The sequence below is a fragment of the Cheilinus undulatus genome, linkage group 23 (genome assembly GCF_018320785.1).
Source record: "Cheilinus undulatus linkage group 23, ASM1832078v1, whole genome shotgun sequence".
NCBI classification, from domain to species: Eukaryota; Metazoa; Chordata; class Actinopteri; order Labriformes; family Labridae; genus Cheilinus; species Cheilinus undulatus.
Window position 1 is genome coordinate 1,228,528 of NC_054887.1, and position 24,770 is coordinate 1,253,297.

The 24,770-nt window shown below is 41.6% G+C and overlaps 1 protein-coding gene across 2 annotated transcripts in view; it reads right to left on the bottom strand.

Moving 5' to 3' along the window:
• Positions 1-20,234: 20,234 nt before the first annotated feature.
• LOC121505667 (kinesin-like protein KIF21A) overlaps positions 20,235-24,770 on the bottom strand; it is a 58,781-nt gene continuing 54,245 nt past the window's right edge. For both annotated transcript variants that reach the window (XM_041781161.1, XM_041781160.1), the window contains exon 35: positions 20,235-23,116. In XM_041781161.1, the coding sequence (XP_041637095.1) occupies positions 23,059-23,116 (58 nt within the window). In that variant the 3' untranslated portion in view covers positions 20,235-23,058. The remainder of the gene's footprint in view (positions 23,117-24,770) is intronic.

Consider the following 24,770-nt stretch of genomic DNA (forward strand, 5'->3'; position numbering starts at 1 on the left):
AAATAAAAAATAAAATAAGTTAAGATCAAATACATAATCATAACAAAATAATTAAAATAAAAAAGATAAAATAAAAGTAAACAAATCAATTATCATTTAAAAGATAATAATAAAATAACCTAAGATAAATTAATAATAATGATCACAAAATAATTGAAATAAAAAGATAAAATAAAAAACAAATAACATTTATAAATTAAAAATAAAATAAGTTAAGATCAAATACATAATCATAACAAAATAATTAAAATAAAAGAGATAAAATAAAAATTAAAAAACTAATTATCATTCATAAATTCATAATGAAATAAATTAAGTTAAAATAAATAAAAATGATAAAAAAAGAGAAAGATAGAATAAAGATAAACACATAAATGATCATTTAAAAAGTCAATACAATAAAATAGCTCAGGATAAAATAAAAGATAATAACAAAATAATAAAAATTTAAAAAGTAAATAAAAGTAAACGAATGATCATTGAAAAAGTAATAATAAAACTGAATAAATAAATGAATAACAGGTGAATATAATAACAGGTAATTAAAAACAACAATAACACTGGAGAGTCTTTTCAGTATGGAGACACATCATGACCTCTTTCCTGTAATGCATGAAGGATCAAGGGTCTGTCAGGGTCCTGGTCTTCCCACATCTGGTCAGAGGTGAGTGTGTGCTCTGCAGTGGGAACACCAAACATTACCATGAAGGGATCTGGATGTGTTTACTGAGCGACACACCGAATCATCAGAGGCAGGGTTGGTTTTCAGACTTTTTTCTAGAGTGAAATAAAGAACTCACTCTCCTGACTGGGACTAACCCCACTCTGAGTGTTCTGTGTGTGTTTGCATTAGTGTGTGTTTATAAACCTCCTTCACCTGTGCAGCCCCGCTCAGTCAATCGACCAATCAGAGAGGAGCACATGAGAGCCTGCAGCTACAAACGCTTGGCCACCGTCCAGTCTGGGCCCAGCTTTGATTCAGCTCACTTCCTGCCTCTTTGTGTAGTGCTGGCTTTGTGATCTTGTTCTGCAGAACCTACAGTTTATTTAACGATTTATTTATTTAGGAGGCTCGTCTTTGTCTGGGCCAGGATGACGTTATCTTTAGGAACACACTCACGAGTGCTCCTGCTCTGTTAGATTCGCAGGGTTAGGGTTGTGTTTTTGGTTAGCTAGCACTGTAAACTCTAGTCAGACCCTTTTGTTCTGTTATTGATTGATCAGCACACACACACACTCTCTGTTATAGTTTACCCCACCTTTAGATTTGTAGACACTTTTCCCTCTATGTTAATAAATAACTCTGATCAAACACAGACTGTTTTCTATCCTTCCCCTCATTAGCTGGTTATAACAGGATGAAAACGTTAAACTGTAAAATAAAAATGGATGAACATGAACAGGCTCACATGCCTAATGCAGCCTTAGTCTCAGTAAATGTTGGAGGTTTGAATAGTCTTTAATTTTAGATGTGACTTTGTTTTCAGTGGCAGTGAAAGGAGCTCCATGTTGTTAAAAATCTTCCCTCATGCTTTTTAATCCCCAGTAGACCGTGTGTTCATCAGAGACCATTTAAAGGGTCTAAAAGCTGAACCACCCTTAGCTATGTCACACACGGACAGCACTAAAGGACTTTTATATATGAGTAACTGAGCCCAAGAGCTCTACCTTCACCATTTAGCCTCTCATTGTTGGAGGAAGCAGGTGAAGTTGGAGCCACGCCCATGGTTTGGTGATTTCTGATAAAAACTTCAAACTGCTGAACGTCAACAGTGAAGAAATCTCATTAAAAATCTGTTTAAATCATTCAGAGAAGTTTAACGGTTTATTAAGGATTCTTATCTGTCCTCTGCAGGAGAGTGTGTAAATGTTGGTGGTAGCTCTCAGACTGAAGAAAGCTGTGTGTGTGTGTGTGTGTGTGTTTCTGCTCTTATTGTTTTCTCCTAGTGTGTATTTAGGCCCGGTGTTCTCTCCTGTCTGTCTCTGTGAAGTCAAACGATCATTCTGTGGACATTTCTCCATATCTCAGTAAACCTCTCTGAGTTTATATCAGTTCACCCATCTGAAGTCAAAATCCTCCTAAAAACTGCTTCAAAGATATCAACTATGAATATTTTTCACTTTCACTGCATTAAATCTATTAACCAACTTCAGTCCTGATCATTCAGTTTACATGTACAGTGCTTAACAAATGTATTAGACCACCCTAACCCTAACCAAAGTAAGGTTTCTGCCACAGCTGCCCTAAATTAACAGCATTGGTAATTACCAAAATCATTTTTATGTTTCTGCAATGGTTAATACACCAATATGTTGAAGCTCTTTAACCCAAATGATATTTTTAATGCTAAAATATGATTATTATTGTTATCCATGAATTTTCAAATTTACTGATTTACAAAAAACTGAATAAATATTAAAGCACATTAATATTTCTTGATGAATATGTCAAATTATAGTTATTTACTGTCATTCCTGAAGAGAAAAATGAGTTTTAGTGGTTGAATGTTATGCTTGATTCATTTCTGACTTCTTAGAGAAGCCCAGTGAGCCAGCTCAAATTTGGGTGAATTCAGTTTGAAATTCCTCATTCCTGTTAAAATGGTAAAACGTGGAGAGCTGACTGAAAATGAAAGAGTCTGCATTAAAGCACTTCATGATGCTGGATGGTCTCTGAGACAGATATGACAGCTGGTCTGATACATTTGTTAAGCTCTGTATTTCCTAAATAATTTTAACCCTTTAATGTCATTTAGGGAACATTATCCCTCACCGTATGTTTTAAAAGATAAACATGGAACTTGGCCTGTTAAGATGTTTTTGATTGAAATAGCTTTGATTTCAGTAAATATGCTCTAATAGCTGATGACTTGGAAAATACTTGCATGAATTTTTAGGAAAATAAGAGAAAAATGTCATTTGCTTAATGATGTGGAAAGCATTATATAAAACAATATCAACAAATATAACAAATAAATGTATGTGTGTGTGTGGGGGGGGTAATGTGTGGTGCACACACACATTATTTTCTCAAAACACACTTTTACATCAGTACCAACACATCCAGACCATTTTCATTGTAATCTCATGTTCTGCCTGCAGCAGAAAGGCCTCAATGAAACAGCATAGAACTGAGCGTTTAGACTTATAGTATGAAATGATGTCATAAGATGGATAACTGAAAAAAATCAAGACAAAAGCTTAGATTGAAGAGGTAGTCATGTTAAACATTGTTCTATGCTGAAATTACAATTGCATCAAAATGTAGTTTAAAAGGAGTCAATGATGCAAAAATGTCTGAAGGATGAAAGGATGAACTTTTCTTCTACACATCCTGCTACAGCCCTGTTATTAAAGAAAGGTTGAATTTTAAAACTTCACTTAAAAAGTGAATTCATTGTAAGATTTGGTCCCCTTATTATAATGAATACAAAAATAATGAGTATTTATCATTGAAAAATGCAAAAAAAATGTACCAAGAAGTGCACAAGGGTTAATCAGTGAAATTTCAGCCCAAATCTACTGCCCTGGATGCTGTTGTATGTTTTGTGGTCAGTTTACCAAGTCTTGGCTCTCTGACTGTAAACAGGCTCTATCTATGGGTGCAAATACCTTACCTCACATATGAATAAGAATAAAAGTGATAAATAAATATGAAGAAATAAAACTTTACACCAAACTGAATGAACAACAGTTCAGCAAATGCCTGATACTCATCTAGACACAAGTTCTCTAAGACATGGCAACAGCTGGTCCACGTCTGAGAATGGAGGCAGGGCTCTGGTCCATGTGTGAGTATGGAGGCAGGGCTCTGGTCCACGTCTGAGTATGGAGGCAGGGCTCTGGTCCACATCTGAGTATGGAGGCAGGGCTCTGGTCCACGTCTGAGTTTGGAGGCAGGGCTCTGGTCCATGTCTGAGAATGGAGGCAGGGCTCTGGTCTACGTGTGAGTATGGAGGCAGGGCTCTGGTCCACATCTGAGTATGGAGGCAGGGCTCTGGTCCACGTCTGAGTTTGGAGGCAGGGCTCTGGTCCACGTCTGAGTTTGGAGGCAGGGCTCTGGTCCATGTCTGAGAATGGAGGCAGGGCTCTGGTCCACATCTGAGTTTGGAGGCAGGGCTCTGGTCCATGTCTGAGTTTGGAGGCAGGGCTCTGGTCCACGTGTGAGTATGGAGGCAGGGCTCTGGTCCACGTCTGAGTATGGAGGCAGGGCTCTGGTCCACGTCTGAGTTTGGAGGCAGGGCTCTGGTCCATGTCTGAGAATGGAGGCAGGGCTCTGGTCCACATCTGAGTTTGGAGGCAGGGCTCTGGTCCATGTGTGAGTATGGAGGCAGGGCTCTGGTCCACGTCTGAGTATGGGGGCAGGGCTCTGGTCCACGTGTGAGTATGGAGGCAGGGCTCTGGTCCACATCTGAGTATGGAGGCAGGGCTCTGGTCCACGTCTGAGTTTGGAGGCAGGGCTCTGGTCCATGTCTGAGAATGGAGGCAGGGCTCTGGTCCACGTGTGAGTATGGAGGCAGGGCTCTGGTCCACATCTGAGTATGGAGGCAGGGCTCTGGTCCACGTCTGAGTTTGGAGGCAGGGCTCTGGTCCACGTCTGAGTTTGGAGGCAGGGCTCTGGTCCATGTCTGAGAATGGAGGCAGGGCTCTGGTCCACATCTGAGTTTGGAGGCAGGGCTCTGGTCCACGTGTGAGTATGGAGGCAGGGCTCTGGTCCACGTCTGAGTTTGGAGGCAGGGCTCTGGTCCATGTCTGAGAATGGAGGCAGGGCTCTGGTCTACGTGTGAGTATGGAGGCAGGGCTCTGGTCCACATCTGAGTATGGAGGCAGGGCTCTGGTCCACGTCTGAGTTTGGAGGCAGGGCTCTGGTCCACGTGTGAGTATGGAGGCAGGGCTCTGGTCCACGTCTGAGTATGGGGGCAGGGCTCTGGTCCACGTGTGAGTATGGAGGCAGGGCTCTGGTCCACATCTGAGTTTGGAGGCAGGGCTCTGGTCCATGTCTGAGTTTGGAGGCAGGGCTCTGGTCCACGTGTGAGTATGGAGGCAGGGCTCTGGTCCACGTCTGAGTATGGAGGCAGGGCTCTGGTCCACGTCTGAGTATGGAGGCAGGGCTCTGGTCCATGTCTGAGAATGGAGGCAGGGCTCTGGTCCACATCTGAGTTTGGAGGCAGGGCTCTGGTCCATGTGTGAGTATGGAGGCAGGGCTCTGGTCCACGTCTGAGTATGGGGGCAGGGCTCTGGTCCACGTGTGAGTATGGAGGCAGGGCTCTGGTCCACATCTGAGTATGGAGGCAGGGCTCTGGTCCACGTCTGAGTTTGGAGGCAGGGCTCTGGTCCATGTCTGAGAATGGAGGCAGGGCTCTGGTCCACGTCTGAGTATGGAGGCAGGGCTCTGGTCCACATCTGAGTATGGAGGCAGGGCTCTGGTCCACGTCTGAGTTTGGAGGCAGGGCTCTGGTCCACGTCTGAGTTTGGAGGCAGGGCTCTGGTCCATGTCTGAGAATGGAGGCAGGGCTCTGGTCCACATCTGAGTTTGGAGGCAGGGCTCTGGTCCACGTGTGAGTATGGAGGCAGGGCTCTGGTCCACGTCTGAGTATGGAGGCAGGGCTCTGGTCCACGTCTGAGTATGGAGGCAGGGCTCTGGTCCACGTCTGAGTATGGAGGCAGGGCTCTGGTCCACGTGTGAGTATGGAGGCAGGGCTCTGGTCCACGTGTGAGTATGGAGGCAGGGCTCTGGTCCACGTGTGAGTATGGAGGCAGGGCTCTGGTCCATGTGTGAGTATGGGGGCAGGGCTCTGGTCCACATCTGTGTATGGAGGCAGGGCTCTGGTCCATGTGTGAGTATGGAGGCAGGGCTCTGGTCCACGTCTGAGTATGGAGGCAGGGCTCTGGTCCACGTGTGAGTATGGAGGCAGGGCTCTGGTCCATGTCTGAGTATGGAGGCAGGGCTCTGGTCCACGTGTGAGTATGGAGGCAGGGCTCTGGTCCACGTGTGAGTATGGAGGCAGGGCTCTGGTCCATGTCTGAGTATGGAGGCAGGGCTCTGGTCCACGTGTGAGTATGGAGGCAGGGCTCTGGTCCACGTGTGAGTATGGAGGCAGGGCTCTGGTCCTCGTCTGAATATGGAGGCAGGGCTCTGGTCCACGTCTGAGTATGGAGGCAGGGCTCTGGTCCACATCTGAATATGGAGGCAGGGCTCTGGTCCACGTCTGAGTATGGAGGCAGGGCTCTGGTCCACATCTGAGTTTGGAGGCAGGGCTCTGGTCCACGTGTGAGTATGGAGGCAGGGCTCTGGTCCACGTGTGAGTATGGAGGCAGGGCTCTGGTCCATGTCTGAGTATGGAGGCAGGGCTCTGGTCCACGTGTGAGTATGGAGGCAGGGCTCTGGTCCACGTGTGAGTATGGAGGCAGGGCTCTGGTCCATGTCTGAGTATGGAGGCAGGGCTCTGGTCCACGTGTGAGTATGGAGGCAGGGCTCTGGTCCACGTGTGAGTATGGAGGCAGGGCTCTGGTCCTCGTCTGAATATGGAGGCAGGGCTCTGGTCCACGTCTGAGTATGGAGGCAGGGCTCTGGTCCACATCTGAATATGGAGGCAGGGCTCTGGTCCACGTCTGAGTATGGAGGCAGGGCTCTGGTCCACATCTGAGTTTGGAGGCAGGGCTCTGGTCCACGTGTGAGTATGGAGGCAGGGCTCATCATCAGAACTTTACAGTTTTATCCATGTCAGAATTGTTGCACATCAGCTCAAGCAGGAAGAGTGTTTCATTGCCATTCATTCATTCATTCATTCATTCATTCATTCATTCATCCATTCATCCATTCATTCATCCATTCATCCATTCATAATCACTCATTCACGTGTCTCTCTTTCCTGCTCTGGTGATCAGCTGGTATGGGCGTCTACTCTCTTAAACTTGGAGCCAACCCCTCTCTGCCCCAGCCTCTCTCAGTCCGGTCATCCTGCTGCTGTCATATTCTAAAACCTCTTCTCTTCTCCTCAGCGGTCAGTCTGCTGTTTTAGTGCAGCCACCCTCCACCCCAGCCACCTCTCCTTCTCCCTCCATCTCCACCACCAGTATCTACGCCATCAGGAGTCTCCTATCCTGCTGTCTTTCCAAACTTGTACAATAAATCATGATTAAACTCTCTCCTGACTGAAACATCCATGTGCTGGTTCAGTCTCAGCTGTCATGGGTTAAAATGAATACACTTGTTATTTAGCTGATACTGACCTGCCTTTAAATGGGCTTCCCTTTAGAACGGTGATACTCAATGCGTGGTTCTGGGGTCACATCTGGCTCTTTTATGTCTTAACTTGAAATTCTACAGAAAACCTTAAAAGTGGAAAATCTGAAATTATCCACTGCAAGTCAGATAAATCAGTTTGTTTCTCTCACTTATACAGTAGCTTTTCATGGTCAAACATAATGGTCAGCCTTTATATTTCTCTCTACATTTCCAGTGCCCTTAATTGCAATTTTGTCCCTTTTTATTTTTTTACATTTTTTGCCACGTTTAATCACTTTCTGCTGCTTTTAGCCAATTGTCACCATTTCTTTTAGTCATTTTAACCAATTTTTGCCACTTTTATCCAATTTTTGCCCTTTTCCATCAGTTTTAGCCACTTTTATCATGCATTTTGTTGCTATTTTCCCCCTATTCGCCACTTTTAGCCAATTTAAGCTGCTTTTTTCCATTAAATACCACTTTTTTACAGCTTGTTGCCCATTTTGGTCACTTTTCACTGGTTTTTGCCACATTCTTGACCACCTGTGACTCAATTTTATGTAATTTTGCACCAGTTTTTGCCACTTTTCACCTAATTTTGTCCATTGTATGCCTATTTTGCTCCCTTTTCACCCATTCGTTACCACTTTTTTGCTTTTTGACCATGTTGTCCACCTTTCAAATATTTTTTTTGCAACTTTAACCCATTTTTACCACCTTTGTCCCATTTTTGCCACTTTTCTCCACTTAGATTGCGGCTCTTGCAAAAGCATTTTTCACCAATTTGGCTCTTTGGTTGAGCAGGGTTGAGTAACACAGCTTTAAAATATAAAAGTACACATTTGACCTGCTCTCTCTGGCTGTAATCTACATGTCTGTAATCCCTGACCTAAACACCCCCCCACCCACACACACACACACACACACACCCACACGCACAGTACCCTCCATTCATGTGTACAGTCTTCTATGGCGTTGTCTTCTTCCAGGTACCGCTCTGATGTCATGCTCAGATGTTTTGCAGGAATATTTAACACGTTGTCCTTCTCTTTCTCTTGAAGACCAACTCTGAGGGGGGACTAGGTTGATTTCTCTGGTTGCATTAAGAGTGCAGGCAGCAGCTTCATGGCTCATCAGTTCTGATCATAAAGCAGCAGCGCTGGTATTTTTAGCCCGAGGAGTCTCTCTCAGAGATAGTGTCTGGGTGGTGAATATTGACCCGGTCCTTCTGAGCCTCATTGCTGCTCAGATAAACACCTTTAACTACCACTTGGATGCCTCCTCTTCCTGTCTGCCTGCAGATACAGGCTTTGGCCTGACAAACTTTAAAACATGTTTGTGCTGTTAATGACTCCTGAATTTATTCAATGGTTTTCTAAAAAGGCAAAATAAAGAAACTCTGAAAGGAACAGTTTTGTAAATTTGAGTCAAGTTTGTATTTTCCTGTTTTTATGATGACAGAATCGGCTTTATTGGAGGAATAAGCTTTCACAACATGAAGTAGACTCCTGTTAGCATGGAGGTAAGATCATTGGTGCAAATATTCATATGAGAAGAAACATTTTACCACAGAGAGCCTTCTTACAGGATTCTTAGTCACACTGAATAGATAATCACTTGCAGCATTTCCATCCATCTTCTTATCCTGTTGGGGTCTGGAGCCTATCCCAGCTGTCATTGGGTGGGAGGTGGGGTCCACCTGGACTGGTCACCAGTGAATCACCAGTCTGACATATAGAGACAAACAACCAGGCACAGCCAATCAAGAGCCATCAATTAACCTAACGAGCATGCTTTAGGTGGGAGGAAGCCGCAGTGAATCAAATCAAATGCATAGGGCCCAACAAGCCACTAGGGGGCCCCAAAGCTGAGTGTCCAGCCTCATCTGAAGAGAACTAAAATGACCTGTCTTCATCCCTTATACGCTTAAAAATAAATGTAGGATATAAGAATAAAGCATGCTGCTGTGATGAGCTGTGGTTTGTTTCTTCAAGGCAATATTAAACCAAAATTGTTGAACTCCACTAGATGGGACTAACTGACAGGTACCCCTCCAAGAATCAGGAAATATTCATCCTCTCTTTCTCCACCTGTCGGAAAATGTGTGCTGAAACAAGCCGTTCTCTGATTGTCCCCTCATGATGTCATGTGGGGAGTTAGCCCCGCCCCCATGTTCGGTTGGCCCTCCCTGCTTTGAAGAAAGTTCTGCCCTCCTCTCCTGATCCTCCTCTGATCAGGATGTCACATCCATTAAGCCACATCCATTTCCTGAGGGGAGGAGTCAGGGGTGGAGTCAGCCAGCTCGTTAACATTTAAAGCCACAGACACAGAAACAGCTGGTTCTGACTAGAGCTGGAACAGTTTTTAGACTTGAGAAACTCCAACACTGGAGTGCTTTTTAGCAACAAACTTCACAGGCATGTTTTGAGGACCTCTAAGGCCGGCCACAGACTACGGGATTTTAAGCCCAATTTTAGCCAAGATTTGACTCCCCCAACGATCATGTGGGCGTATACCGACTGGAGCCTCGTGGCAAACGATTATTTGTTTAAATAGTCTGAATGTGTGTGGTGTCAACATGATTCATTTACTGCTCCAAATGCAAACATGTTTGACATTTATGATTCTAGGTCGTAGTGCTGCTGACTGAGTACCCACAACCAATGAGAGCGAGCACACCGGGTAGCTTCACCAGATAGATCATACGTACTTTCACCGCTCAACCAGAAACACAACGGCACCTTAACTCCAGCCAGGATTTCATCCTGAGTCTTTCTCCTGTTTTATGATTGTTGCTTCACCAGTAACCCACGCCAGGACAGCCTGTTATGGAGAGACAGTAAGACGGTATGGACAGACATCCATTTCTGAAGTCATGTGATCACGCCAGGTCGTAGGCAGGTCGGCAGGTGTGTGGTCTCCAGTGTTTGATGTGCCTCCACCAGAAAGGTGCTACTCCTTTATAAATGACACTACTTATTTATTAGAGCTATTGGTGATTATTCTGGACTGTTGTGGCAGTGGATTACTGCTGATTCAACTAACCATAACATCACAAACTGAAGTAAGATATTACAAACTATTCTATATATGACTGTTCACTCCGCCCACAGAAAAACATCTAAGACCATCAAAAATTTGAAGTTTTTGCCACTGCTAAACCAAGTCTTGCCACTTTACACCTATTGTTGCCTCTGTTGATCCATTATTGCTTCTATTTACCACTTTTTTACCACACTTTACACCCATTTTTGCCCATTTTAACCATATTTCACTGATATTCCCATTTTTGCCAGTTTAACCAATTTCTGCCAGTTTCAGCCTATTTTTCTGTCTCCACTAACGCTTTTTTGCCAGTTAATATTAATTTTCATCCTATTTCACCAAATTTTCCATCCATTTTTGCCAATTTAGAGCATTTTCAGCCACTTTTTAATCCCTTATTACCATTATCTATGCCTGTTTTTGCCACTTTAACCCATTTTTGCCACTTTTTGCTTATTTTGTTGCCACATCCTTCCAATTTCTGCCCCTTTTCCAACAATTTTTGTTGGAAAAGGGAAACTTTACATCATAAAATATATTTGGGTTTGTTCGACTTTCATATTTTGATAATAAAATTCACAGACCAAGACAGATTTCCTTTGCATCACCTCAAGGACCTAAAAACATAAAGATCAGTCCGACGTGGAGAGTTGAAGCCACCCCACCGTCAGCCAGTTAAAAATGAAACAGAGTCTTGTTTTATCAGTAAAGTTTTATATGAGCTGACTGAGTGGGAAAGAAGCTAAATTATTCTCTATCTGTAGGAGAAACAGGATAGCAGTGAAACAAGAAATTAAAGTGACTGAATTTAAAGAAACCCATGTTCATTTAGAGCATTTATGCCCATATTTGTTATTTCTTAGTAGAAAAGTAAAACTCAGACATGCAGGAGCTCCTAGGAATACCTGTATTATACAGAGTCCTGATTAAAACCAGAGCACCTACAGTTTACTAATCCCATTATTCAACAGGATTTAACTGTGAGAGCAGAGGCTCCACATCATCAATCAGTGTGATCGCTGAATGGATTAGAAGAAGGAAGAACATCCAGCCTCATCAGACATCATCCCACGATTAAAGTGAAAGTGAAACTGTCAGCCTACACACCCTGGTCATGACTGATTACTGGTTAAACTTGATCTGACTGCTTCACAGCAATGCTGGGAATTTGAGAATGATTTAACTCCCATAAAGAGTAAAAGTCCTGGCATCTGTCAGAGCTGGCACCAGCAGGCATGGAGGGTAATACTCTATGAAGGCATGCAGGTGGTTTTATTTTTATCTGGCCAGAGTGACCTGTGTGTCATTAACCTACAGCTAAACGCTGGTAAATAAAGAGGCCCAATGTTCAGAGGAGGGCATAAACAAAGTCCCTACATTCATTCTTTATTCTAAGTGACTGTTCAACAGAAATGTTTGGATTGTCCTGCTGAACTCCCAGTCTGTAGTGTCAGGTGTTTATAAAAGACTTCAATTAAATCTGCTGCCTCTAAAGGCCTACAAAAGCAGTCTACACTGAAAAAACAGATTTTGACCCTTGGTATTTATAAGTATAATTATTAAAGACCCGGTACAGTAAAAATAAATCTGTATTTAGGTTTGTGGTATGATAGATTACTGTGTTATGAACTCCCAGGTCAAATTTCAGTTACATAAAGCATCTCCAAGTTTATAAAACGAAGCTGCAAATCATGAAAAATGAGGCGGTAAAATCTGCTCCAGGATGGTGTGGGCGTGTCTGTTGAATGAGCTGAAACCACGCCCCCTCACTCTGGTGTCATACTTGGAAAAATATTTTCCCCTAAAAACATGAACCAATAAACAAAACATGCATAAATATAAGTCTGCAATGAAACATGAACATTATAGAGCGGTACAAGAGTACAAGACTGAATTCCTCTGCTCAAAATGAAGCAGAAGTCCCTGCTCCAGGTGACTGCTTCCGTCCACAGTATTGTAGCGTTAGAGGGGCGGGGTCATTCTCTATGTGGGCTCATGACATCGTGAGCCCACATATTGGCCCCGCCCACGTGAAACCATGCCAGGAAAGAGATGAAATGGCCTAAATCCAGAATTCAGTCTCATGTGGATCTCAGAGTTTTCACGTTTACAGCAACCAGATTCCAACATAAAACTGTGTTCAAATGAGTTGGTCTGAAATGTGTTAAAATAACATAAAGAATGTGTTATGCTAAAGTGATTTTAATTTTACACATGTGTTCAGGCTAGTTGATTTTAATCTTGTACCAGGAAGATAGAGCGGGGCCGGCTATACGCAGGAGCAAGAGGGGGCAACGCCCCTCAAATCAAATCCGCCGAAAAGGCCACAAGCTTCCTCATCCCTCTCTCCCCTCCGCTCCGTGCTGTGTGCCGGGCGGCTGTATGGGATCTACTCATGGCCATAACTACCACTGAGGACAACGAGCTATGTCTGGATTTGTCTGGAGTTTTTTTCAAGTGAAAAAAAGGTGATATAACTGACGGCAAATATACTTTGTGTCGGACATCACTTGCGCCTCTACATCACCATGCGGTAGATCATCCTCTTATTACTATACGATCTTTGGCCATCACAGTGGTTTGTGGGTGGGCTGCCTCAAAAATCCAGATTTGTACTGATTTTTAAAGTACAGACCACTACAACAGAGTCCAGCCAAGGTTACACAGTAGAAGTTCACTTTACATTTAACGTTATTCCCCCAGATAAACGTCATCTGATCCGACCAAAATGTGCTGTCAACGTAACGTTAACGTTAAATTATATTGACGTCACGTAACTGATGTTGGTCTCACTTGAATGAAATGAATGTTACCGTTGCTGGTATAATACCGCTGTTACTCCACTGACTGCGTCATCGGGTGATTATTATGTTTACAGAGATGAAGAAATTTACCCAAACATTGCTCCCTTTGGAAAAACACGGGACAGGAAGAGGATGAGAAAAGTGATGAGTGAGAAGTCAAGAGCAGCCCACAGTTCCCACCCAGGACAGGATTATCCTTGTACCATATACACACTGATGTTAAACAAACAGTACTGTCCTCTGATCCAGTTCAAACAATGGAATGACCACAGAGGTTTTCTTTGGCAATCATAATGGAACTTATAGAGCACTGACCATCAACTGGCGGCCCGGGGGCCATATCAGGCCCCCCAAAGCTTCCTGTCCAGCCCCTAGAAGATCACTAAATTCAGAAAAGGAGGAAAAGAAGATGTTGTGGTTTTTAGAGTATCCCTTGGCTTTTAATGTCTGCAGCTGTTAAATAAATCCCACAAACAATACTGAAATACATTAAGAATGACTCAACATTTGATCTGTTGGCAGATGTGTTGCAAAAATGACCAGATAAAATGATGAAAGGAGGTTAGAGAGTAGCAAAATAGGTGATAAGTGGTAATATGGGCAAAAAAGGACAAACACTGACAGAAAAAAGTGGTGAAAAGAGGTTAAAATGTGGCAAAAAGTGGTAAAAGAGAAAAAAGGGGCAAAGAGCATCAAAAATTGGTTGCAAATGACAAAAATAGTGCAAAAAAGTAATGAAAAGTGTTTAAAAGTGGCAAAAAATAGAAGAAAAGTGGGAAAATGGGGATAAAACATGCAGGAAAAGTGGTTTAAATGGATTAAAGAATGCAAAACAAAGTGTTATAGAGGCAAACAGTGGCTTGCAGAGATTGGTTTTAAAGTTGCAAAAATAGTTGAAAAAAAATGTAACCAAAAGGAGGCTCAAAGTGGCAAAAATTGATAAAATTGGCACAAAGGGGATAAAACATGCAAGAAAATTTGTTAAAGAGGCACAAAGGGGTTAAACATGTCAAAACTGAGTTAATGCTAGTACTAAATCACAGCTGTAGAGGGCCCATTCTCATGGATTTTCAGGGGCCCGTTCTGTTGTCAGGCTCCTTGTGGCCTGCTGCATTATACCTAGATAATAGTGATAGATCTCACTGCTAATTCCTAAAAATGTCCTGCATTTTGAAAGAAAATACAAATACTACTACAACAATATTTCAGTCAAACCCAAAATATTGATTCAATTTTTCTTTATTTGAAAGTCCGGCCCCCAGAGTTTCTGTCAGGACTAAATCTGGCCCTTGTGCAAATGTTCTTGATGACCCCTGTTACATAGCCTAAATTTAACAACACAACAACTATAAGAGTAATAGTATCATTATATAACCTAAATTTTGCTTTTACTTTTGCGCTGTATGTATTTGAGTTCTCACTATTTAGTATTTGAGTCAATTTAAATGGATTGGATCCTGCCAGGTACAAAAATAAAAAGCTAAATGATGAGGAGAAGTACAGCCTTCTGAACAAGTGGATTAATCAAAACCACAGTTAACCCCAAGACACACACACACACACACACACACACACACGCACACACACACCATATAAATAGAAATATCTGATGGTGTACAGGCCAACAATAACCCATTACATTCATGTAATTTCAGTGAGTCGTCGTGGATGCTGACTGGCTGCCCCCATCCCCTGCCTCTGCCTTTTACAGTGCTTAACTAATTTATTAGACCACCTGTCATAAAAATGAGAAAACATAAATGTTTTAGAAATCTTTCAAAAACTTGTTTAAAACTAAAAACTAAAACTAAAAACGTTTTACCATTTTGAACAGGAATGAGGAATTTCAAACTGAATTCATCCAAATTTGAGCCGGCTCACTGGGCTTCTCTGAGACGTCAGAAATGAATCAAGCATAACATTCAACCACTAAAAAAAATCATTTTTCTTTTCAGAAATGCAACTAAATAACTATAATTTGACTTATTATTTAAGAAAAATTAATGTGCTTTGCTATTTTTTCAGGTTATTTGTAAGTCAGTAAAGTTGAAAATTCATGGATAACAATAATAATTCTATTTTAGCATTAAAAATATCATTTGGGTTAAAGAGCTTCTACATATTGGTGTATTAACCATTGCAGAAACATAAAAAATGATGTTTGTAAATACCAATGCTGTTAATTTAGGGCAGCTGTGGCATAAACCTTACTTTGGGTGTGGTCTAATAAATTTGTTAAGTGCTGTATGTCAACAAATTTATCAGTTCTGCACGATGCATCCATTTTTCAGAGCTTTTAAAAAAGGTAGTGCTGCTCCTGCCTGAACCAGTAGCAGTGATGCTGCTGGCACCTCACAGACAACAACAACAACAGAAAATATGCTGGAGCATGATGTGGACACATGCTGCCCCCTCATGTATGTATGCCTAGAACCGGCCCTGAGATAGAAAAAATAAAAGTTCAAATGAGGACCAAATACTGCCCTGTCTGAGCATGTGCATGACAAATCTGCAGTTTTCCCAGAATGCCTTTGGGCACTAAACGTTTATGCACTCAGTTTGCTGCTGCTGTCTTGGCCAGGACAGCCTTGAAAAAGAGATTTTTAATCTCAGTGAGGTTTTCTCCTGGCTACTTTAGGGTTAAATGAAATAATAATGTAAAATGCACCATGAGTGAAGCTGCTGTCTCAGTTGAAGTTGTCCCGCCTATGGGGGCTAGTGTTACTATTGTTGATGTCAATGAATGGTAACCGACTCACTACCATTGGTGAAACTTCACCTACTGGTTCAGTGGATGATTAATAGTCATTACTGCAAATGATGGCACAAGTTAGTCCACCGTAGGTGAAAAAACACTATAGATGAGCACTCTTTGATGTTTGAAGGTAAGCAGTTACCTACGATACATTCATCCTCTTTTACAGTGTACTTAATTTGAGCAAATATAGCAAATATATATGTTGTTGATACTTTTTGCCCCTTCTTGCCACTTTAATCCATTTCTTGCGGTCTTTTATCCCCTTTCACCACTTTTCCTGCAAGTTCTTTTTGCATCATTTTGCCACTTTTAACCAGTTTTATCCTGTCTTCAACGCCTTTTCATCACTTTATCCACACATTGTTGCAACATTTTTACCACATTTAGCCCATTTTTGATACTTCTTACCCCTTTTTGCATCTTTTGGTACTGAGAGGAGGGAGGAGAAATGGAGTTGTTTCTTTGTTTTTTTTTTAAGGATGGGGTTTTCCCGATGAAGCATGAGTGACAGTGACGTCACCTTGCCAGAAAGTGACACAGAGTCCTGCAGCCCTGCTGCCTCAGACTCCAGACTCCCCTGATGCAGGCTGTAGAGTGGTGGAGGACCGTGGTGGTCCTGAGCACTGCTTATTTGGTCCGTGGGCTCTAGCATTGGCGTTAATATAGCCGGAGCTCTCAGAGCCTAAGCAGTGCAGGAGAGGACGGGAGTGGTCTCTGAATGGACGGGAGTGGTCTCTGAATGGACGGGAGTGGTCTCTGATTGGATGGGGGTGGTCTCTGAATGGACGGGAGTGGTCTCTGAATGGACGGGAGTGGTCTCTGAATGGATGGGGGTGGTCTCTGAATGGATGGGAGTGGTCTCTGAATGGATGGGGGTGGTCTCTGAATGGACGGGAGTGGTCTCTGAATGGATGGGAGTGGTCTCTGACTAGATGGGAGTGGTCTCTGAATGGATGGGGGTGGTCTCTGAATGGATGGGAGTGGTCTCTGACTAGATGGGAGTGGTCTCTGAATGGATGGGGGTGGTCTCTGAATGGAGGGGAGTGCTCCCTGAATGGATGGGAGTGGTCTCTGAATGGATGGGAGTGGTCTCTGACTAGATGGGAGTGGTCTCTGAATGGATGGGAGTGGTTTCTGAATGGATGGGAGTGGTCTCTGAATGGATGGGAGTGGTCTCTGAATGGATGGGAGTGGTCTCTGAATGGTCCAGTCAATTAGAGGCGGTAACATTCCACCTTTTATGTAAAGTTTTTGACGTAGAAACCTACTGATGGTGGGTTTCTGTCACATAAGCTCCGCCTTTTCAGATTTTTCAAAGCAGACATCGTTTTGAGCGTTTGAGCTAATTAAAAGTCGTATCATGCAGATTTTTATCAGTCTGGTGAAAATGTCGGAAATAACACCAGCATTGATGCGTTTTATCATAGTTTTAGTCAGACCAGCATCACTCAACCCTGCTCAACCAAAAAGCCAAATTGTTGAAAAATGCCATTCCAAGAGCCACAATCTACGTGGTGAAATGTGAATAAAATGGGCAAAAGAGCTGTAAAAAGGTGGGAAAATGGGGTAAAAGTGGCATTTAATGGCAAAAGGCAGCTGAAATGGGTGAAAAAGGCAAAGAAGCAGGATAAAAGTGGTAAAAAATGGTCAAAAAAAGTGGATAAAAGAAGTGTTAAAAATGAGCTAAAAGCAGCAGAAATAGGTTAAAAGTGGCAAAAAAATATAATAAGGGGAAAAATAAAGGTTGATAATTAAGTCTGACCATTTAAACCCACTGTATACGTGTGGGAAACAAACTGGTTAATGTGGCTTGCAATGATAAATTTCTGAGGTCAGAGTTTCAAAGAATAATGTTTTAAATGAAGACATAGAAGAGCCATGTGCTGAGTACGACTGAGTCAGATCCTTCAGTGTACAGCTGAAATAAAATGTTAAAGTGTTCACTACTTCTCTCAGTGATTTCAGCTCCTTCTCCTGTATTTTCTGGTGTCCTCATGTTCTCCTCGTGTGGCTGGGCCCCAGAAAGCTCTCCCTTTGCCCCCCTTATGAGCGACCCTGTTGGTAATGTTTGAGGAGACACCTGCTTGTTCAGAGGGATCATCAGGATCAACAGTTTAAAGTTCTTCATGTAGCTTTAAAGCATCAGCTCCATGTTTTATCAGATATGTTGTTCAACACCAGGATCAATAGATGAGATCCATAAATATATTTCCAGTTTTTATTCCTGTCTATAAAGACTGACACGTATGGAAAGGTGTTGATTAGTGATCCTCAGAGGATCTCATGTGATCCTGACATTCTGACGGTGTGTTACATAATCCCTGAGTTTTTACTGCCACAGTTTAATCCAACAGCTTTCCACAGGAGTGTGAGGCTGCCACGTCAATGCTCTGCTCCTTCAGAGCCAATTAAGACTCTGTGGCTCTCAGTGCTGCTGCACATTAAATATTGATTGGTGCATCACTGTTCACATCAATATGTGTCTTCAGGGGAGTTTCTTCACCTTTCTCACCTGTCTGTCTCAGTCTGGCTCTGATAAGAAGCCCTATCACTGCCTGAAAAAGAAGCTGGACACTTTTGTCAGCTAGACATATTCCAATGACGACATATCTCCTAATTTAGTGAAATAATTCTAACTTAAACCCTTAAATACATATTATTTATTACAAATGAATGAATTTGAGTAAAACTGAGATGAATGATAAATAAATATAGCACATAGAATTCAATAGACTTATTTAGTGCTTTCACACACTTATCTATTTCCACGTAGAGATGAACATCAGTATAAGCTGATCCCATTCATTATCATGTATATTTACACAGCACCAAAGCAGGAGTTAAGCATTCCACCCATGAACATATCGACATGTGACTGCAGCAGCTGGGGCATGACCAGGACCTTTTGATTGGATGATGCCCAACCCTACCAGCTGAGCCACAGGTTCCACTCTCAGGACTGGGCAGTAAACTGGTACCAGTACCATCACTGAAACAGACTTTTTTGCTGCACTGTTGTCACCAGTTCAAATGCATGCTTTATGCTGCAGAGCATAGAGGAGGCATGACTGATGCCAGAGTGATATGTGACAGACAACAGCTCAGTCTGAGTCCAGTCATCAGCAGGATCAGCTCTAATATAACGACCCACTGTGTAAGTCACTGAGTATCACACACTAATGATTTATTTTAAAGCAAAGACGTTGAACGTTTAATGTCTGTAGTAACAGCAGCTTACAGCGAGTGTGCTCCCAGTGCTGCAGCGCTTCATCTAACAGAGACATGCATCAGATCCAGGTACCTCATAATTCACACCAACTCTGCAATAAGGTGGCATCAACGATCGAAAAAAGAAAGTAATAAAATATTAAAGGGTAAAAGAGAGGCTGGGGTCTAACTGGAAATCCATGCAAGGTTGAAGATGGATCCCAGATCTTATAAAAATGACCCACAGAGAGTAGCCAGAGATGGAACGTGACTAATTACACTCACTCAAGTTGCTTTGATGTGTACTTTATTTTTAAAGTACTTTTTATAATCACTACTTTTACTTTTACTTAATGTAAAAAAATAACAACTTACAGCTTTCAGGATATTAAAAGGTCATAGAACTGGTGCTTGGGTATCTAAAAAATTATAGTTTTATATCAAGCATTGTCTAAAATGTGTACTAGTCTGAGAATTACATGCAGGTATATGTATATATATATATATACACACACACACACACACACACACACACACACACAGTGCTTCACAAATGTGTTAGCCCATCTGTCATATTTGTCTCAGAGACCATCCAGCATCATGAAGTGCTTTAATGTGGACTCATTCATTTTCAGTCAGCTCTCCATGTTTTACCATTTTGAACAGGAATGAGGAATTTCAAACTGAATTCATCTTCACTGGGCTCCTCTGAGAAGTCAGAAATGAATCAAGCACAACATTCAACTACTGAAACTCATTTTTCTCTTCAGGAATGACAGTGAATAACTATAATTTGACATTAATTAAAAGTTTGTTCTTTTAGTATTTATGATAGTGAAACTAATGTTTTTGAGTGTAGTAACATCTTAAAAAGAAACAAGCCTCTAATAACTGATGATAGAGTTCAAGGAATCAGGGATTATTCTACTCCTTGTTTTTTCTTTTGAAGACTAAAAATTAATCCCAGACAAAAAAGCAAAAAAGAGCAGGTGTGTGACACCTGAGCAGCTGGTTTCATAAGGCCTCACTGTCTGACCTGCTGCTGTTAAGTGTTTGCATAATGTCGCTGTACTGCCACCATGTGGTCACTCCATGTAAGTGCATGGTAAAGACAAAAATAAAAACACAGACGCAGCATGTATTTCTGTTTTTAATTCGCACAAAGCATCAGATATTTACTAATCGCTTAGATTTATGCAAAAGAGAATCACCAGGAGAGAAACGACAGCTGTATTTACAAAAGAGCAGATTTACAGTCAAACTTCAAACACCTTTAATCAGGATGTCACAACATCATTTGGAAAAATTGCATATTAAATTGTGTCTTTGTTGGAACTATTGTCCCAGTTTTAGTCCAAGTCATTACCAGTTCTTCTTGCTACTTTCTCTAGAAAACAGAATTCAAGATTCTGATAGTTAGATTTCTCAGTGCAAAAATTCTCATTCCACTGGTCCCAGCATCGTCAACAGTTCCTGCGCCCAGTATAAGTACTGGAAAAAACACCTTTAACACCTTTAAATTAGGGCTGTCAAGATTAATCACATTAATCCCCATCAACTAGGATCTACAATTATATTTTTACCTTGTTTAATCTGGCTTTATTGTCCCTGTCATCAAGCTTTGGTTAATCCACATTAGCATCTCTGCAGCCACAGCGATGTAAAATAAGTCCACCTTTAAAAACTCAGACAGCTCAGAGGAAAAGTCAGAAGTCACCTGAACATTTCCCTTTTAACTGTTCAATCCATAACAAGTTCCTTTTTCTGTGTTTAAGTTCATGTGATAATAAAACTGGTCTGCAATGACGCTTCGATGGCCGAAGGTCAAAACCTCCGATCTGCAGGATTTCAGTTTGGATGATGAGAATCAGGAGGGCTGCTCTAGTATTAACACATAATACAGTGAGATAGTCCAGTGTATGAACAACCAGCATTCTGCTAGAAAACAACAACTTTTCTTTTGTTTTCTCAAAAAAGTGCATTTCTCAGACAGGAGGTTGTGCATTTCAGCCATCGTTATGAGAGAAAATCCAAAAACCACACAAAAACATGTTTGAATGCAAAATAGTACCATTTTAGCAAGAGATAATAAAGGTGGGATTAATCACAATTAACTACAGAAATCCTGAGATTAATGGCGATTAAAGATGATAATCTTTTGACAGCCCTGGTGTAAATGATCCTGGTGCAGTAGCTCATAATAAATTAAGATGTGTGACATTTTTAAAGGGGAATAGTCGACATGGATCAAGTCAACTCCACCTTTAACTACAGGCACTGATAACTGATGATGAAGAGGAAGTCACCTGTAAGCCCCTCCTCTTTGATGACATCACAAATCTCTGAACAGGAAGACACATCAAGGAAATAAATAAATAGCATTTTTCAGTCCCATCCAAACCTGTTTGATATGGTGAACAGTTTACAACGCTCAGACAGCGGAGGTAAACAAACAGAGAACAGGAGGACCAATCACAGCATCTGGACAGATAAAACACAGAAACACAGCTCACAGGAACAGAAGCCTTCATAAAGCCACTGATTACAAGCTTCTTGATTCGATTTGATGATATTCACATTATTCAAATGATTTAAAGTGTCTGCTCTTTAGACTGCATTAAAACAGGGGTGCCGTCTGCTGCCAGAGCCAGTCTTCAGCTTTTACAGAGACACACAGACACTGATGACGGAGGGAGAGAACACCGAGGGTTAACCTTCTCAGCTAAGACAGTCAACGAACATGAGAGAACGCAAATGTCAGTAAAAGTGTTAGTTCAGTTTAGTTCCTGATGTAACAGATTAAATTAAGGTTGAACTGACTCAGCAAAAAATGAAACACGAATAATTCAGGAACGTTTATCATCCACAAAACTGTTAAACTGAGAAAATCGCTAGCGCTAGCATGCTAAAGAAGGCTGGTTTCTACCGTTTCCTGAGTCTAGGATCTGATTCTGTTCATCCATCATCTTCTACTGACTGGAAAAGCCTGAATCAGATCATAGCAGAATAAAAAACCTTCAGTAATCTAAAAGTGCACACGGAAACGAGTAACAGTTGTTTTGTTTTTAAGGTACGGTACAACAGATTTATTATCATTAAAGGTCACATATTCTCCAAAATAAACCTTTTCAGGCTTTTCTATCAGCTGTTAAGCTACATCTATTTCCTGGGAGGGGCATGGTCAGGGGGCGGAGTCAGACACCTCATTAAGATTTAAAGCCACGGACACAGAAACAGGTGGTTCTGAGCAGGGCTGAAACAGAGGGGTTTTTAGACATGCAGAAATCAATACTGGAGTGTTTTTCATCAACAAACTTCACAGGCATGTTTTGAGGACCTCTGACAACAATATGAACTTGTCTTAAAGGGGTCAAATATGTGACCTTTAATGTAAACACTTTTTGGAGGCTTGTTCCAACAGATGATTTGGCAGTAGCGGCTGGGGAGTCAGACCTTCTATCACTGTTAAAGACAACACACGCCAGCAACGACAGGAAATAAATTACCATCATGTGAACACAGAACAGACTCACAGTTATTGCTGGTAAGCAGGAAAACTCTAGTCTAGAACCTTCAGCCTTCTGTCGTTTTAATGGACAGCTCTGATTGGTTCACCAAAAACGTCTTTTTCTCAGCAGTTCTGAAGAAAGTCGACACACGCAGAGAAGGTATCCATGTTGTCTTGGTCTGAACTGAGGACAGGAATGTTTGAAACCATGGTTGGTTATTGATATTACCTCTTTGACTGTTCGTCACAGTTAGCAGGATCTGCTGTCCATAGCAGCTGTTTCTGAGCTCCTCTGGGTAACTCTGAGGATTCATCAGTATCTTCCTTACCCTGAGAGATCCGTAGACTCAGCTGAAAGGAAAAGTTCAGTCACATCTAAGCAGGCGTCCCTGAAACTGATCCACACAGAGCATTAGGAAAGGATCGTTCTTTCACATGTGCTGCAGTCGCCTCATGATAAGAGCCAGCAGATGATCCTTGATCACGTACGGTTGGTGAACATGAGGTGTCAGTGAAGTCCTTCCTCAAGAGATCCTTTAGCTTCCCAAATCTTTACTGTGCGGTCACTGTAAGACACAATCATAGAAGATTTACCCAAAAATGGCCATTATAATCAATCCTGGCTTCATATACTGAAGCTAAATAAAAAGGACTAGTCTTAATGGCATGGCTAGTCTTACACCATATTTGCAAGGGACTAGAATTACCTAGTGACCTCTGGTCGTTTGTAATAATCACGCAGAACTGTAATTTTATCCGTGCAGCATTTTCAGCTCACACCGCTGCTCTGCTTCCTACAGCTTCTGTCTTATATCAGATTTACCTAGCTGTATATTTCATGCATAAAACAATTTACAATTTGAAATTTGTTGCTCAACATTTAGTGGTTCGGCTGCAACAGCTGATGTGTGAGGAGGGTTGCTGTAGATGTGCATCTATCCCAGAATTACATAGCACAAAATCACCTGCATGAAGCACCGCAGTTGGAATATATAGAACAGTGATACTCAACGCATGGCTCTAGATCCACATGTGGCCCTTTCATGAGGATTTGTGGCTCTTTTATGTCTAAATTTGAAATATTATTCCCCCAGAAAACCATTAAAGAGGACAACTTTGAACTTTGCAATTATCCATTGCAGTTTGTTTCCCACAGTTATACAGCAGTCTTTAAATGTCAAATTTAGTTGTCAGCCTTTTTTTTGTCTGTATATTGTCAGTGCCCTTATTTGCATGGTTTTGCCAATTTTTTCCGTTTCTGGCTGCTTTTTGCCAATTTAAGGTGCCTCTTGCCATTACATGTCACTGTTACTATTTCCCCCCAGCTTTTTGCCAATTTTAGTCACTTTCACTCATTTTCTCCCATCTTTTTTGCTGCTTTTTGCCAATTTTAGTCATTTTCACTCATTTTCCCCCATCTTTTTTGCTGCTTTTTGCCAATTTTAGTCATTTTCACTCATTTTCCCCCATCTTTTTTGCTGCTTTTTGCCAATTTTAGTCACTTTTCATTCATTTTCCCCCATCTTTTTTGCTGCTTTTTGCCAATTTTAGTCACTTTCACTCATTTTCTCCCATCTTTTTTGCTGCTTTTTGCCAATTTTAGTCATTTTCACTCATTTTCCCCCATCTTTTTTGCTGCTTTTTGCCAATTTTAGTCATTTTTCATTCATTTTCACCCATCTTTTTTGCTGCTTTTTGCCAATTTTAGTTATTTTTCACTCATTTTCTCCCACCTTTTTGCTGCTTTGTTACCATTATTGCCACCTGTAAGTCAGTTTTTTGTCACATCTCACCCAGTTTTTGCTATTTCTGCCTATTTTACCCCTGTTCACCCATTTACCACTTTTATTTATTATTATTATTCTTTTTTTACAGCTTTTATTATTCACCTTTAACTTATTTTAATTGCCACCTTTTACCACTTAGATTGTGGCTCTTGCAAAGGTATTTTTGTACAGTTTGACTCTTTAGTTGAGCAGGGTTGAGTGACACTGACATAGAGAGAAAGAGGGAAAAGACCTCAGGTTGTAGATTAGAAACTCTGTTCTAGGTCTCAATAGGACACATGAAGGAAATGTCACTTGCAGAACACGATGTGCACCACATTGCATTTTTTTGTACAGACTGAAATGCACAAAATATTTACAGTGTTTTCATTGCTGCTGCCCTGCAGCACCTTTATATTTCCTTTACAAATTTGAGTTCATTACAGACTTCCCT